This window comes from Chenopodium album, chromosome 25 (genome assembly GCF_948465745.1).
Source record: "Chenopodium album chromosome 25, dcCheAlbu1.1, whole genome shotgun sequence".
Lineage (NCBI taxonomy): Eukaryota > Viridiplantae > Streptophyta > Magnoliopsida > Caryophyllales > Amaranthaceae > Chenopodium > Chenopodium album.
Window position 1 is genome coordinate 26,535,120 of NC_137858.1, and position 16,147 is coordinate 26,551,266.

Consider the following 16,147-nt stretch of genomic DNA (forward strand, 5'->3'; position numbering starts at 1 on the left):
CTTAAAAAAAGAACTTAAGGGTTTAAAAAACAATTTCCTTAATATTTCAGACACCATAACTCAAGTTTTAACGGTCGGATTTGAGCATATAATATATTCCTGGAAAGGTCTATCAGTATTCTATAACATATCAAAAATTGGGATTCATCCAACGGTTGAATTGAAATATAATGAATTTTCTTTAAAAACACTCCAGTTTGAAACGTTCATGGGAAATTGGGTGGTGATGGTCAAAGTACTTCGAAATTGGCATGATCCTTCTAATGGTATGTTAAGGGCAAGCATATAAATGCTCTGTAGAAAATTCTCCCTTTTTAGAAGTCATTTGATATGCCAAATAAAAAGAGTATGCTTGGTTGGGGAAGACAGCCTCAAATCAGTTTGTCATTTTGTTACCTTGTTTTGTAAAAATCATAAAAATAGAGTATTTATCCGATGGGAACGTGTGACCCAAATTTACAAAGCTTAAGGAATCTTCTTTCTAGATAGTCAATTTAAATTTTATTATTTAAAAGGATATTGGTCGAAAATTGGTAAATAGACAGACCTGTAGTAAAAAAATTGTGGTCTTAGTATGTCTTCATGTCTGATTTTTTGTGGATTGGTTAAAATTTATTTTTATGAAATTCCAAGTCTCATACACTCCTAAATACATAAGCTTACTGTAAAAATTTATTTCTTAATTTTATAATAAAAAAACAATTTTTTACATAATAAAATAAAGTGGTCAAAAATGCTATCTTGCTAGAATTCCATCATTCATTCTTTGGGGCTTCCTTATGCATTTTGTACAATTATCATTGCTTCCATTTCATACTCTACATAATTATGATACATACAAGAAAAGAAAAATCACACAAACCATGTATACTCACTCTCAAACTCGCTCGCGGTCGGTAAAATTCTACTTGGTTTCCAAATTAGGAAACCGGCACGTATAGTGCCCTAGGAGGTTATGGAACACACAAAAGTAGAAAAGTTAGTAAATGTATGTAAAAATAATATGAAATCACAAATAAAAAGAAAGAAAATATTACCTTTGACTTTGAGTAGCTATCTTGAGGAGTTAGTAAGAGTAGATAGTGTCAAAAACGATCGAATTAAAATTAGGCCAAGTCTTTCTATAATATTTTTTTTATTTTTTTTTACGGAAAATAAAAAATTTTGATTGTTTTTTTTTTTAGTCTAATAATAATGCTGAAATAATGTATACTTCTTTTATGGTTTTTTTTTACTATTCTCTTCGATATCTTTTTTTCTTTTCGTGAAGAGTAGGGTGGTATATATATGGGAGCAAATGGGAGCTAAAATACAAAATACAAAGAATATACTGTTATACGAAATAAATACGTACGAATACAAGAGTTAGGTAGAAATTATAACCAAAATTTGTCTTAATGAAGTAGAGGACAAATAGAATAGCCTACTACTTTATGTAAAACTTAATTACTATTGACTGAACAAAAGACAACATTATTAATGACTAATAATAATTAAAAGTACTAATATAATTTGAATACAATGGTTAATTGGTACTACTTTCCTTTGAAGAGTGTACTTACTCTTCGTATATCAAACTTACCATAGCAAAAAACGACTATTACACAACCCACTTATTAGAAAATAACAAGGAAAAAAGTTGTTTGCCATTGATTGTGGATAGTCATATCACCTTACCGTTTGGGAAGAAACACGGCTCAGTGATACAACGTATTGTCATATCACACTATTTTCTGATTCTCGTTGCTAAATTACAACCATGGCTTACCATTTTATTTTTCTGTGGGGATTTGACATATCAAATGAGTGGTAATAGCAGAAGTATCTGCTTAGAGCCACTCTTTCATTGTCAAATATTGTCGTCATTGTAATAACCCGGAAGAGAAATAACATGCATACTTACAATTGTTATTTCTGAGTGTATGAAGAAAAGAAGTGAGTCATGAATGTATAGCTTTAATGGTGTTTTGGTGGGAAGTTGAAAGGAAAGAAGAAAATGCAATATGATGAAGTATCCGTTGAAAACAAAGGACCTCAACACAAAACTAAAAGCAAAAATAACAAAAACAAAACAAAAGCAAAAAAAAAAATAATAATAAAAAAAAAAAAGAAGTTGAACCGTGACTATGAGGGGAATGGTTGCATGTATGGTGCATGCATTTACAATTCCCATGCATGCAACTTGTCTTTTGTTGTTGTTGTTGTTTGCCATATTACTTGTTTATTTATATTTCTTTTTTTTTTTAAAAAAAAAAAAAAAACTATTGTCATGCATAATTGATGATAAAGTACATTAGTAATAATAATAGGATAGTAGTACATGAGATTAATAGTAGTATGGTAGTATTAAGCAAAACAAGGTGTTTCAACGCAAACTTGGCCGAGGTTAAAAAGTGACAATGTAGAATGGATCGCAGTTTTAATATTATAAGGATTAGAGGGTCAATATTTAATACTTTCGACTAGGATATGTCAAACGGAATAATTGTTACATATGTCAGTAGTAACAATATTGTTTTTATTTTATGTTATTTTTAAAAGATACACTTACTACTATTATTAGACTAAACGATTATACAATTGGGATATGACAAAAATACGGATAAGATTTATCCCTTATAAAAGGAGATTTTCCTTATCCGAAATCACCCTTTACTCAAAAAACACACCCCTTGCCTTTTCCTCTTCGGTTTCCATGGCTCCCGACAACCAAAATCGTCAAGCTCCATCTCCGTTCGACGAGCATTTTCGAGTGCTAAATTTATATTTAGCTTTGATCATGGCGTTAGTGGTGCTACTAATGGCGTTAATGATTTTCATAATCATGAATAAATGACGACTTGAAGTTCCCGGCACGGAGTGTACAAGGTTCGAGTTATGCTTCGAATTAATCTCGTATTTTGTTCGTAAATCAGGAGTACAAATTGTAAGAGTTTTGTATACTCCAAAATTATAAATAAACACTACTTGAATTTGTCTCTTATGTCTAATTATTGCGGTTGTCGTTAGCAAAATCAGATCTTATTATTATAATTATGAAATTACACAAAATTTATTAGTGAATTGAAAGTAAAAAAAAAATATGGAAAATAGGGGATCAAAATTTGGTGTCTACAGATACTAAAAAGATGGAGAATTAGAATTAAGGAAAACATAAGATTCCCTTACTAGTATTTAGGAAGATTTTGCTCGATTTAAGGAATAAAAATAATTGTGTAAATAATATAGAATAATTAAATAAATAAATAATTAATTAATTAAATGCCCATTATTCACCAATAATTAACTAAGAAAATCAGATTTTCTATACATAGAAAATCCAAATTTCCTAGCTAAATAAATGGGAATTTTCAGCCATTTAATATAATCAATAAAATATAATTTTGCTTTAATTAGAGTATCCGAAATATGTAAATAATCCGGTGAACAATATGGGTGTGATTTATAGGATTAATCGGGGCATTATTATTCAAGATATCAAGCACATACAACACAACATCATCTCCAACAACATTCTAGAATTTTTTATAAAAGAGGGCGGGCATACCATCAGGACCGGGGTCCTTGGTGGGATGCATATTTTTGAGAGCACTTATAACCTCCTCCCTGGTATAAGCTTCAGTCAACAAACCATTCATTTCTTCAGTGACCTTGTTCTCAACCGCATCTAATACAGGCTGCATATCATTGTCACCATCCGAGCTAAATAGTGACTTAAAGTAACTCTCAATAACTGCTTCAATTTCTTTCTCATCTTTTCTCCAATTTCCCCCATCATCAAGGACGCTTTTAATAGTATTTCTCTGTCGCCTCTGCTTTGCTTTGGTGTGGAAGAACGTTGTATTTCTGTCACCATCACGAAGCCAATCTTGGCAGCTACGTTGAGCCTAGTAAGCTTCCTCCTGGCCTTCTAGTTCATCAATCTCCAAATCAATCTTTTTCATCTCTGCAATGTTATCCTCGGTGGGGGACAACTTCATAAGACTTCCTATTAGCTCCCCGCGAGAACTAATTTCATCTTTAAAGTTAACTGACTTTTTTGAGCTCCAAGATCGCAGCATTGTAGAGCAAGCAGCAATTTTCTGTTTTGCATCACAGTTAGGGTCCAAGTTCCACGCATCAGAGATGATATTCCCACATTCATCGTCACGAAGCCATTCTTTCTCAAATTTGACACTCCTCCTTTTGTTTCTTTTACCACGGTTTATCAACAACTGTTTCTGGATTATTATTTTTAAAGGCACATGATCTGAGCATCTCCTTGGGAGGTGCTCAACTTTTGAGCACGGTATAGGTCAATCCATTCATCTGTGGCTGTGGCTGTGAAGCGATCCAACCTCTCTTGGATGTTCTCATTTTCAGCACGGTTGTTGCTACATGTGAACGATGAGCCCAAGAAGTGCAAGTCTCTGAGGTTACACTTATTCATAGTGTCGCGAAACCCATCAATCTCAGCCTAATTTTTTGGATTGCCTCCTGTCTTCTCACAGTGCATTAGCGTGCAATTAAAATCCCCGAAACATAACCATGGCATAACACTGTCCTCTCCCAGCCTTTCAATAAGCTTCCAAGTGTCCTTTTTCCTACCTTCATCAGGAAAGCCGTAGATACCAGTTAACCGCCAATAAACCCCATCATCATCCATTAAAATGAAATCCATTTGGTTTAGGGAAGAAGAAACTAATGTGAGATTCAAATTGGCCTTCCAGAACATCGCTAAACCACCACTTCTTTACCTACCTTCTTCGCTGCAATCGACACACAGGAAGTTATCAAAATTTAGCTTTCTTTTAATGCTAGCCCACTCCTTACCTTTTAACTTTGTCTCCGAGAGGAAAACAAAGTGGGGATGCTCAAGAGATACAATTCCCTTAAGTGCGTTTTCTGCCGGGGACTCCCCAACCCCTGGCAGTTCCGTGAAAGTCCTATCATTGATGTTCGCGTGGTTGGGGAACACCAACGCCCGCTACTCGATTGAGGTCTCTACCAAAGCAGGGGACCTTTTCAAGAACTGAAAATTTCTTCTTTAAAAAGTCACGAACCCTATCGCACTCTGCTCTGTATTCGCTTCTCATGGCTTCAATTACATCTCCGCCAATTGTCTACTAAAACAAACTAACTCTAAGAGATGATTGGAATCGATTAATTTTGGTTAAGAAAAAGGAGGAATTCTCCTCCAAACCACCAACAAGGACGAGCGGAAACCCCTAAGCGAGGGACTGAGAGAACCCTACGCGAGGGACTAAAACTTTTTCGGCGTTTCTATAGAATTCCGTACTTTCATTTTTTTTTTGTTGTTTGTGTTTGTGATATTTTGTTTATTATAGGGACTGAGTCCTTTAATATTGATGAATTTTCATTTTTTTAGCAGACTTGGATCCTCATACATGCCACATACATCGCTTCTACTTCAACTTAATTCAATTATCCAGCATTACAATTTGTTTGAGAACTATGTTGTGTATAAAGTTTGTATAAAAATTAAAAAACATTGGATGCGTGCTTTTCTAGTTGTAACATTAGTATACTATATTTTGGTATTTAATCTTTAATTAGATTTTCTGGATAATGTATTTAAAAATTCAAGTCAAGTAAAGACAGGTTACATTCAGGTTGACCCGAATCCGGTTAATATTAGGTCATGTTTAGGTCAAAATAACCTGATTTAAACCCAAATAAATAAATCAGGTCAAATCTGGTTATTTTCGAGTTGACCCGAACCCAAAAATATCAGGTTCAGGGGGGTTCTGAGACGGAAAACTGAAATGGATTAGGTTCAGGTTGGGGGGTAGCTGACCCGAAATCAGTTGACCCAAACACGAACCCGACCCGATCTTACCTGATCCGTTTGCCAGCCCTACTCTCATGAGACGTAATAATCAGGGTGACCTTTATCCACTCACTTGTTCCATCAACACTTAGCTTATTCATTTGCTTTTTGTCAACATTTCTCCCTCACTGTGGCATGATCGTTTGGGTAATCAAGGAAATACTATTTTAGATGCTTTTAGAGCCAATAAAAGTGTTGCTTGTAATGTTCTAGTTCAAGTGTTTGTCATTCTCGTGTTTTTGGGGAACATATTAAGTTGCCTTTATGTTTTCTCATTTGAGTACTATTTCTCCTTTTGATATTCTTCATAGTGATATTAGGTCTTTTCTTATTTTGTAGAATTTGTTATATACACTCGTGATTTAGGTAAAAATACCCTAGGCCAGTTGGCCCAATCAGAATCCGCCACGTGTCACTGAAAGGGGCGCCACCTTGGACCTCTCAGGGAACGACACGTGGCAGATGGATAAAAGGACCTGGGATTGGCGGCTTTCAGGCCCAAATCCCGAGGTCTGAAAAAGCTGCGTGAATATTCCCTAGGGCACGAAACCCTAGGGAGTGCACGTTTTTCGAGAAGCCTATAAATAGGAGATGACCTCCTCATTTATGGCTACGTGATACGTACACAAAGAACCCTTTACTCTCCTTACGAGGAATATTCAGTGATTATTAATCATTGTCAGAACTGTCACTCTCAAGAGAACAGTACACTCGAGCTCGGAATCCGAGCAGATAACCTTTTCATTCCGCACCTTATTCTTCGGACTTTGACTAACTTAAGCTTTGGAGGCGGACCACCGACCATTCGGTGCTCCGTTGTTTTGCAGGTACAGGCATCCAAGCGAGCATCCAGTCTTAGTGTTGTAACTCTCCCAAGGGACTCAAAAAACCCCGAAACAACTCGGATGTACCATATACATAACAAACCTATGCTTAGTTTTTGCTCTTTATTTGATGATAAAATGAAAATCGTCAAAATGAGAACAAATTCTCATTTGTGTACGGTACACCCGGGGTGTATATAACAACCTATCCCAATTTAGAATTCCTCGAGTAAAAGATATTACGATTTTGTTAATGTCCCCAACATTAAGGTATGTAAGCTATAACTTGAAGACTTAGGCCTTCTTTAGTTCCCCTTATTTTAACTTATTTAAAAATAATTAGTTCTAATCAGATTAGAAAAAGAAAAAAAAAGTTCAGATCAGATCATCGGTTTTTATACAATTTTTTATCGCTTAATATCTTTAAATTTGTAATGAAAAAAATTATGAAAATCACATATTAAAATATACATTATTACAAATCTAACAAAACCCCACTTGATACATTTTTTCCGTATAGATTATCGTATATTTAAGGTTAAAGTTTGGTCAAATCTAACATTCAGATCAGATCAAACCAGACCAGATCAGATAAGACCATGTCATATAAACAAAAATAAGGTGAACCAAACAAGCCCTTAATGTTTTTTCCGAAAATGTCTGAAGACTTAGATCCTTTTCACATTTACTGAATTGAGTTGAACTGAATTGAACTAAAATGCTTGGAGCTGAATTGAACTAAACTGAACTAATTGGATCTGAACTGAACTGAACTGATTGGAGCTGAACTGAACTGATTGGAGCTGAACTAAACTGAACTAAGATGAAATGAATATTTTATGAGAGAAGGAAATTAGGAGCTGAACTGAACTGATTGGAGTTAATCTGAACTGATCTTAACTGAGTGGTGCTAAACTGAACTGAAATTAAGTTATTGTGAACAGACCCTTAATATTTTTTCTAAAAATGTTTAAAGACTTAACGTGTTCCTTAAAATATGTGACGTACACTCGTGCTACTTATACAGATATAATCATTGCGATTATTACGAAGTGGAGGAGACTTGCTCCCCAAGTCCCCATTACAAAAAAACGAACCTTATTCTCACCCCTTCAACCTTCGCTTTTTGCCAATTTTTTTCGCGCGTTTTCTTTCCTTTTTCACCCCCTATTTTTTTCCTCTCTCCTCTGCTATCTCCTCGTTTTTAAGCTCAACGCCATGGATCTTCTGAAAGCAAATCTTGCTCGCATTCGCATTCCTGGATCTTCTGATCGCATTTGTAAGACCCGGTGTTGCATCAATAATGATACTGCTGTAAGTTTCTTTATCTTTTTCATAAATATTACCTTATTATGCTTGGAACGAAGGTTAATTGCATAATTGAATTTATTTTTATTTTTTGTTTGATTTTTTTGATTTTTGTTCGGAAAACCTAGAAATGTCGACTAACAAAATTGAATTGCTGAATGTGCATAATTGAAATCTTGATTTTTATGATTCTTATTGTAAATTTCTCTACCTATTTCTTGAATGGTTAGGTTATTCTGCTTGGAACAATTGTTAATTGCATTTTGAATTCAATTATTTTTGTTTGATTTTCTGATGTTCTATTCTGAAACCCTAGAAATGTTTTTGATTAATCGAAATTTAAAGATCAATGTAAATGAAATCCTGAATGTGTAGTAGAAAACAATTATATTTCTTGAATGGTTAGGTTGTTCTGCTTGGAACAATTGTTAATTGCATTTTGAATTCCATTATTTTTGTTTGATTTTTAATGTTCTATTCTGAAACCCTAGAAATGTTTTTGATTAATCGAAATTTAAAGATCAATGTAAATGAAATGCTGAATGTGTAGTAGAAAACAATTATTAAAGTCTTGATATGGTGCAGAAATCTGAAGGAGGACTGTTTGTAGACATGTCGTCTTTCCTAGCCTTTGGGAAAGATGGCGTGCAACTGAATTACAATATTACCGGTAATCGAGTATACCTGAACATCCAGCAAAGTTCAATTGGTAATGTAATTTTAATTTTCATTTATTGTTTTGATTACTTTTAATCTAATGCCAATAATTTTTTAATTTTTAATTAGTGTTAATTTTATCATGTAGGAGAGGAAACCTACAGCGTCGTGATATTTCCGGAGAATATAAGTCTTCCGTTTCCTTCCCCGGAGTTTCCTAACAAGGTTTATCTCAGTGTTTTTGTTCTGTAATTTGAGGGTTTTTGATGCTGTTTGCATCACATATTGATAAAGTTATAGGGTTAGCTTAATGTTAAGTAATACAACATTTGGTATTAGTTTACATTTATCTGAAAAGCATTTTGGTATTAGGTGTCATAGTCTCAACAAAGCTGTTTATGTTGTACAATATGATAAATCTGTATTCATGGTATTGTCGGTATATATAGGTAGTGATGGCAGTGAACCAAATTTTGTTGGCTGAGGATGCTGAACAGAAATTAAGCCTGGAAGCAGTAGGTATTGTTTTCTTTCTTTATGGCTGATCTGACAAAGTTGCTTTAGTCTTTGTAAAACTTGTTAAGTGGATTAAATTGGTTAATTTTTGGCTCATAATAGTTATCACAGTAACTAATTTTGAAAGAATACATTTTACCTAAACATGTAAGACTATTATTCGCTTAATTCAACTCTTAGTGAACCGCCTTAGTATCAACTATCAAGTTATATTTGATTCCATCTGTTGTTAATTGTGGTGTTAGGAGCTTTTTTTATTACAAGAATATGAAATTTTGGTTTTCTGGAACTTCATCATACAATGTGACCAAGTTGGCAAGTTGCACGTGGAGTTGTAGACTGATGTCCTAGAGGAGAAGCTTAGCCTTTATAATTCTCATGGCTTAGGAACTAACTTAAATAAACACCTTAAAAAACATAAATAGTGTTTCCCTTCGTTTTCAGAATTTAAGCTTTTGCAGTTTTATGTAGAAAAAAAAAAGTAATTATGAAGGAGTGAGATATTATTGTATAGTTATTATATTGAGACTAAATCTCCACTAAATAATATGTTTTGATTAAATTATGCTCTGGATTTCCCATCTGTCACCCTAATGGCACAATAGTTGGCATTCTTGGAATGTATGCAGAAGGTTGTTACTCCTTTCTTTCTTCTTTCCCCCTCCTTCCCCTTCCCCCCCCCCCCCCCCCCCTCCCCTCTCTCTCTCTCTCTCTCTCTCTCTCTCTCATTTACTTCTATTTGTAAGCTTCTTATTTAGGATCAGTATATTGTTTGAAACAAGCATGCGAAGCTTAAATATATATTGTTGATGATTGCCACTTGTTGTTCTTTGATGACCCAAATCTAGTATTGCTATTACCTTCAGCTGAACAGCTCTCCTTTCCTGCCTAGAGTAACATATTTTTTAAGATGAAGAGTCCCTCATCTATCGAGATCTAATTATCCATTAAATATTTTGTCATTACAGATGTTTTATCTCATGCGAAGGATGAAAGTTTCACGGGTCCTATTCTTCCACAGGTTAGTAGCCTAATTTTCTTTCTTGATCCTGTACTATGTAGGTATTGATTTTTGTGTTGTCCGAAGTTTTAGAAGTATTTTTAGAAGGGCTTTAGTTAGTGGGCTGTGATTTGGCTCTCTACCTTCCTACATAAGGGAAAGGATCAAGCTTATGGTCTGTATACTCATTGATTGTTTATAAGTGGGCTAGAGTAATACCTGCAAAGTACAAGGTTATTTTTTTCTAGATAATGTTGATTCTATTGTCTCATAGTGGCTGTCCTTCACAATGATTAGTGCCATCTCCTACAAAGTATTTCATGCTATTCATATCTGCATGCTAAAAAGTAAGAAAGTGTAGTGCCATGGCTAATTGGCTATACAATTGTTATAGTCTAACAGACTGGAATTTTCAATTGAAATGAAGTTGTGGTAGTATATTCTTTCTTGCATGGTGAATGATATCATTTTCTATTGGACTTTTTGCAAAGCTATAAATGATCATCATGGTTAACTTAATATTGTCAATTGCTAGTTACATGTTTTATAGATCTTAAAAGGAAAGATTTTCAAAACTTTGTCAAGAGCTGTCTTTCATTAATCATCAACCTTCATTAAATATGATTGTTAAGTGTCTACTTTGATGTCAGTCTTATCTTTGTCTATATATTTACAATAATTTATTGGGTATCTGTAGCATTTATGCACTGAGTAGTTCTTGCTAGAATACAATTGATGCTTTAAATATCTATTATCCCTGCTCTTAGTCAATATGTTATCTGTAAGATCTTTATATCTAAAAGTTGATTGTTTGTTCGCTTTTTAGGCTGCTTTGGAATCTCAAGCCGAAGTTGGCCTTGTTGTGTAGGGAGCTGAAGCAAATATGAAACCTGAAGGAGTTCAGTCTAATTTGCCGAAGCGGACAGGGAAAAAGGCACCTTCTGCCAGTTTAACAAAATGTGTTGGTGAATCTTCAAGAAAAGGTAAAGGGAAACGTACCAACAAGGATGTCAAGAAAATTTCACTTGAACAGGAGGTAAGATTGAGTCCGTTAAGGACTTTTAACTTTATTGTTATTATTATTATTATTGTACCATGGTTAGCTGATGTGTTTCATGGTATTTAGTGTGGATATCATTTAAGAAGATATGTGGCAATTTGACCTGCCTATGCTGTGAAACTGCATGTATTGATCTATGTACTTCTTGTGTTGAAATATTTTGTAGGATGCGCCCACTTTTGAAGTGGTGCCAAGACTGAAAAAGGGAAAGGAGTTCAGGGAATATGGTACGTTTAGCTTGCCGGTGACAGTCAGCTGGGAGGAGGTTCTGGAACATTGTGCTAGTTTTATGGATTAAGAAGTCGAAGAGTATTTTTCAACGGCTACGTCAAGAGATCAGAGTGAGAAATTTGCTGGATTTGATGGGGAAGAGGCTTGGAGGGTCTCGAGGGAAAATGTTATCACTTTATTTGTTCACTTCAAAGAGAAGGTGTAAGTGGACCCCTTGAAATATCTGGGCCCTGACTGAATTCAACCAATTGGCCAGACTTAGGTTCTTATTAGTGAGTTAGCAGCATATAAGTGAATAATATACTAGCATTTTTGTCTATTGAAAAATAGTTTAAGAAGTTAAACTGATACGGTGTATAAAAAAGTTGTGTTGAAATATTTAGAGTAACTCTAAAACTCTCTAGAGAGAGAAAGTGCGTATTGAGTGAAATACATCTCTTTACTTTCCCCTGTTAGTTTAACTTTACTTCCGTTCTTCTCTCAAACTTCACTGTAATATTTCTCAATCATGTCTAGCTATCTTGACTCTCGTACCTTTGTTTATCCTCATCTAGTAGGTGAAGGTTTCCCTTTCCCACCTCCTCTAGGGGACGAGTTCCCTATTGACTGGAATTGCACTGTTATTGGAAGGGTCCGGGATACTCGGGTTTTTTCTGTTTCTCTTATTCTGAGATTGGTGTTGCGTTTCTGGCATCTTAGAGCTCCGGTTCGTGTCTTCCCTTATGGGAGAGACCTTATCTTTTGTTGTGGAACAGAGCAGGACGCGGAAGAGCTTGATCCCCGAGCATGGGTTCATTTCAAAGGAAGTCTGATCGTACTTCAGCGTATTAGGGAAGGGTCTGTGCCTCTTAATATGAATCTTCATCTTGCCGAATTATGGGTGGCAGTTGAGGGACTTCCTATTCGCTACTCTACTCCAAATGTTGCGGTGGCTATTCTAGCTCGTGTCAGGGATATTACTATGGTCGATGGTGATACGGGTCAGTTTCCTATTCCTCGTCCTAGAGTTAGAATATTAGTTGATTTGTCGTTAACTTTAATTACGGGCTTTTATTTTCCCACGAATGGAATTCAAGTCACGTGGATTCGATTTAAGTATGAGGGTGTGTTTAGATTCTGTAAAAAGTGCGGATTTGTCGGACACGGGGATCGTACGTGCGTTAAATCTGATACTACAATTAATTATCAGTTGGAGAATCATTTTCGTGCTATCCACAATAATGGGGGGCGAGTGCTTTTTTGTCCAACTGATATGGATCTATACTCTAATGCCCTTCGTGGTATTATCCCCACCCCTGCTATATGGACTACTGAGTAATGGTTTGGGTTTCATGACGAAGAGGACCCATCCGAATTCCCAGTAGACTCCCACCCTTCGGATTATGATACACTTGGAAGTGGTTTACCGGTTCCCTCCTCGGTCGTCCAAATTATCTTATTAGGCGTGATTTTCAATTACATATTTCCTATAACATGCAATATCGTGATCATAATAAATAATAATAGAATCAACATTAATATTGGAAGCAATTCAACAATAATAGCGTTAGTCAAATCAAATAATAATAACCCTAATCATGATACTAGCAACAAGAATAATCTAATACTTCCTCCGTTTCTATTTAGTTGACGCGTTTGATTTAGGCACATATATTAAGGAGAGGAGAGAGAGTGATAGAGAATGAAAAAGCAAGTGGGGTAGCTTGTAAATGCAAGGTAAAAAATTTACCCAAAAAGAAAACGTGTCAACTAAAAAGAAACTTCCTAAAAAGGAATACGTGTCAACTAAAAAGAAACGGATGTAGTATATAATTTAAGAGTCAGTTTTACAACTTTTCACCACAGGGTCCACAGCACTCCAAAACCCAATCTCTCAATTCTCATTCACTCCCTTTTTCTTTTTTTCTTTTTTTATTTATTTATTTATTTATTTATTTTTTGTGCTCCTCCAAATAACTTCCACCTATCATTTTAAAAATAAAAATAAAACAACCCTCCAAAAAAAACTTCCACTATTATTTTTCTTAATTAGTAACACACACTACCCTAAAAAACTACCAACGTATTATTTTATTATATTACCCAATTTCTTTTTAAAAACACCAACATTACAATAATTGCACATTTTTTTTCCAAAATTATGTTTACTTTTTTTTTTTAGTAATATCGCTACCATAAGTTTCACTGTTTTCCTCTTTAAAAATTATTCCAATTGTTTATTATATTTTTAAAATCAGTTAACTACCTTATTATTGATTCAATAATCATCGAAACAAAAGATACATACATAATGTTTTTTATGTGATAACACTTATTTTTTCTTTTTTTTTTTTTTTTTTTTTTTTTTTTTTTTTTTTTTTTGCGGCAAGCAAACTGGAGTAACCTCTACAAAAAACGCATAACCCTTATAACATTGGCGAGATAACAACAATAACACTGAACGGGTAACCCCTATAACATTGACAGTGTAACACCTATAACACTGATAAAGTAACTTCTATAATAGCTAGCTACACGGAGTACCCAACCACATAAAAGAGTCAGTTACTATATCACAAACAACTTCTTGTATTTAAAATATATTATTGTTATTAGATCTTTGCAATACTATCTTCCCATAAAATATATATCCCGTGCATTTTGCAAGGGTACACTCTAGTAATAAGAGTAATGAAGTGATTAATTACTCACTTTTTGCGTTTCCTTGAATTGCTACATCATGAATAAACTGTTAGTAACTTCAATAAAAATAAATCAAATGGAATTTAAATTAAGTAAAGGTAGAGTTGATTTGGTCTAAACCCTCAGTTATTTGTACATTTCACGCCTTGGTTTAAGGACGGAACCTCGTGTCATATAGACTCCTTGGAATGCTTAGGGGAGGAATGGTGTAATTAGGAATATAGGTTTAAGAGAGAAAGAGAAGAGAATAATTTTTGGTGTATAAGAGAGGAAGAGAGAAGGATTTGATGCCCCGAACTGCAGAAAGGGGGGTCCTATTTATAGGGAAAATGAGCAGAGGGAACACACGGAACACTAAAAACATAAAAACCCTAAAAGTATAACATCACAACACGGCAGAGAACACCGTGACACGGTGTCACGCTGTCAAACGGGACAATTTCCCGTGACACGGTGGGCAGCTGTGTGACGCGGGAATCATTTAGGGTACGGGGAACGCGGAAAAGACACGGAATTGCCCCATGTCACAGCAGAGGCTTTTGCACTGTGCGCGGTGATTCCAAGTTTTTACCCGTTTTTAAAATCATCATAACTTTTGATCCGTAACTCGAAATAAGGCATATGATATATCATTGGAAAGCTTATCAAGTCTACATTCCAACCCAATTAGAATCAGGTCAAAATGATTTGTAGATTTTAGGATATGGCCGTTTTAGTGTAAGGGTGTCAGTTTTGGGCCGAGTTTAGTGTTTTGCTCATATCTTTTTCATTATAGCTCGGAATTGGGCTTATGATATATGGTTGGACAGCTTATGGAAAGTCCTATCCAACCAAATAATAATTGGATCAAAATTATATATCCATAAAATCAGTTCATCTCAGTTTTGCGACGTGGATACGAAAAGTGGAAAATAGGTCATGGTTAGGGAAATGAGCTAGGAAATGGATTGGTTTATGAAATGTATTGGATAGAACATAGATTTAAGAACTCCAAATATTAAATACTCAACCCAAACAATAATGGTGGTGAAAGGTGTTCATCATCGGGTTTGGTTTTGGGGAGACATTTTTAGGTGTCTACAGAAGCCCCCACTTTGACTGAGTTTGTAGAAACGTCAGTTTCGAAAACGATAGTCAAAGTAGTCGATAGGGACGGAGAATGATTTAAGACATTTTGCGATCTTAAATCACTCTGTATACGCCGATACCTGCAGAAAAGTGTTAGTTCTACAAATAAATGAGTAAAGGGATAGAATGTATATCTAACACCAGTGTATCAGTGACAAATGAGTTTGGTAGCTTCCTATACTTGAAGGAATCCACCAGATGACGTTCCGTTGAAATACTTTCCATGCCCGAGGAAAGTCGACTGATGAGTTTGGTAGCTTTCTAAGCCTGAAGAAATCTACCGGATGATACTTTCCATGCTTGAGAAAAGTTGACATATGAATTTAGTGGCTTTCTATGCTTGAAGAAATCCACCAGATAATACTTTCCATGCTTGAGGAAAGTCGACATATGAATTTGGCGGCTTTCTATGCTTGAAGAAATCCACCATATGACACTTTCCATGCTTGAGGAAAGACTTGTCTGATTTTGGCAGGTTCGATTGTCCCCGAACGTGGGCTGTAAATGGTTCGCTTGTCCCCGAACGTGGGCTGCAGATGGTTCACTTGTCCCCGGACGTGGGCTGTAAATGGTCCGCTTGTCCCCGGACGTGGGCTGTAAATAGTCTGCTTGTCCCCGGACGTGGGTTGAGATGAGACTTGTAAAATAAAATTTTCCAAGGGACTTGTATATACTGTGATTGACTTGACCAACTGACTTGACTAAGTTTGACTTGACATGACATGACATGTGTGTGACTTGTGATTGTGTGTGTCTTGATTGAGTGTGTGCACTGACACAAGCAATTAAAAATGCAAAAGCATCCGTCATTTTTGTCATGAGTGGCGGGTACCGACTTTCTCCGAAAAAGAAAGACGTGAAAAATGAAGTTTTGTTTTTAAAACTTCCCCAAAATAAAATTCATGATAAAA

The 16,147-nt window shown here is 35.2% G+C and overlaps 1 protein-coding gene across 1 annotated transcript; it reads left to right on the forward strand.

The window, feature by feature from the left end:
- The first annotated feature begins 7,833 nt into the window (after positions 1 to 7,833).
- On the forward strand, positions 7,834 to 11,160 carry LOC145613173 (ubiquitin carboxyl-terminal hydrolase 14-like). The gene is made up of 6 exons (XM_081668237.1): positions 7,834 to 7,968; positions 8,548 to 8,671; positions 8,768 to 8,844; positions 9,069 to 9,138; positions 10,104 to 10,156; positions 10,962 to 11,160. The coding sequence occupies exons 1-6, from the start codon at positions 7,873 to 7,875 to the stop codon at positions 11,001 to 11,003; spliced, it is 462 nt and encodes a 153-aa protein (XP_081524363.1). The 5' UTR covers positions 7,834 to 7,872; the 3' UTR covers positions 11,004 to 11,160.
- The last annotated feature ends 4,987 nt before the right edge of the window (positions 11,161 to 16,147 follow it).

What these genes read in the sequence shown, in the direction of transcription:
- LOC145613173 (XM_081668237.1), top strand. Translation starts at nt 7,873, where the DNA reads ATGGATCTTCTGAAAGCAAATCTTGCTCGCATTCGCATTCCTGGATCT. An exon ending in CATCCAGCAAAGTTCAATTG is followed by an intron (nt 8,672 to 8,767) that starts GTAATGTAATTT and finishes TTTATCATGTAG; the next exon opens with GAGAGGAAACCTACAGCGTC. An exon ending in CGGGTCCTATTCTTCCACAG is followed by an intron (nt 10,157 to 10,961) that starts GTTAGTAGCCTA and finishes TTCGCTTTTTAG; the next exon opens with GCTGCTTTGGAATCTCAAGC.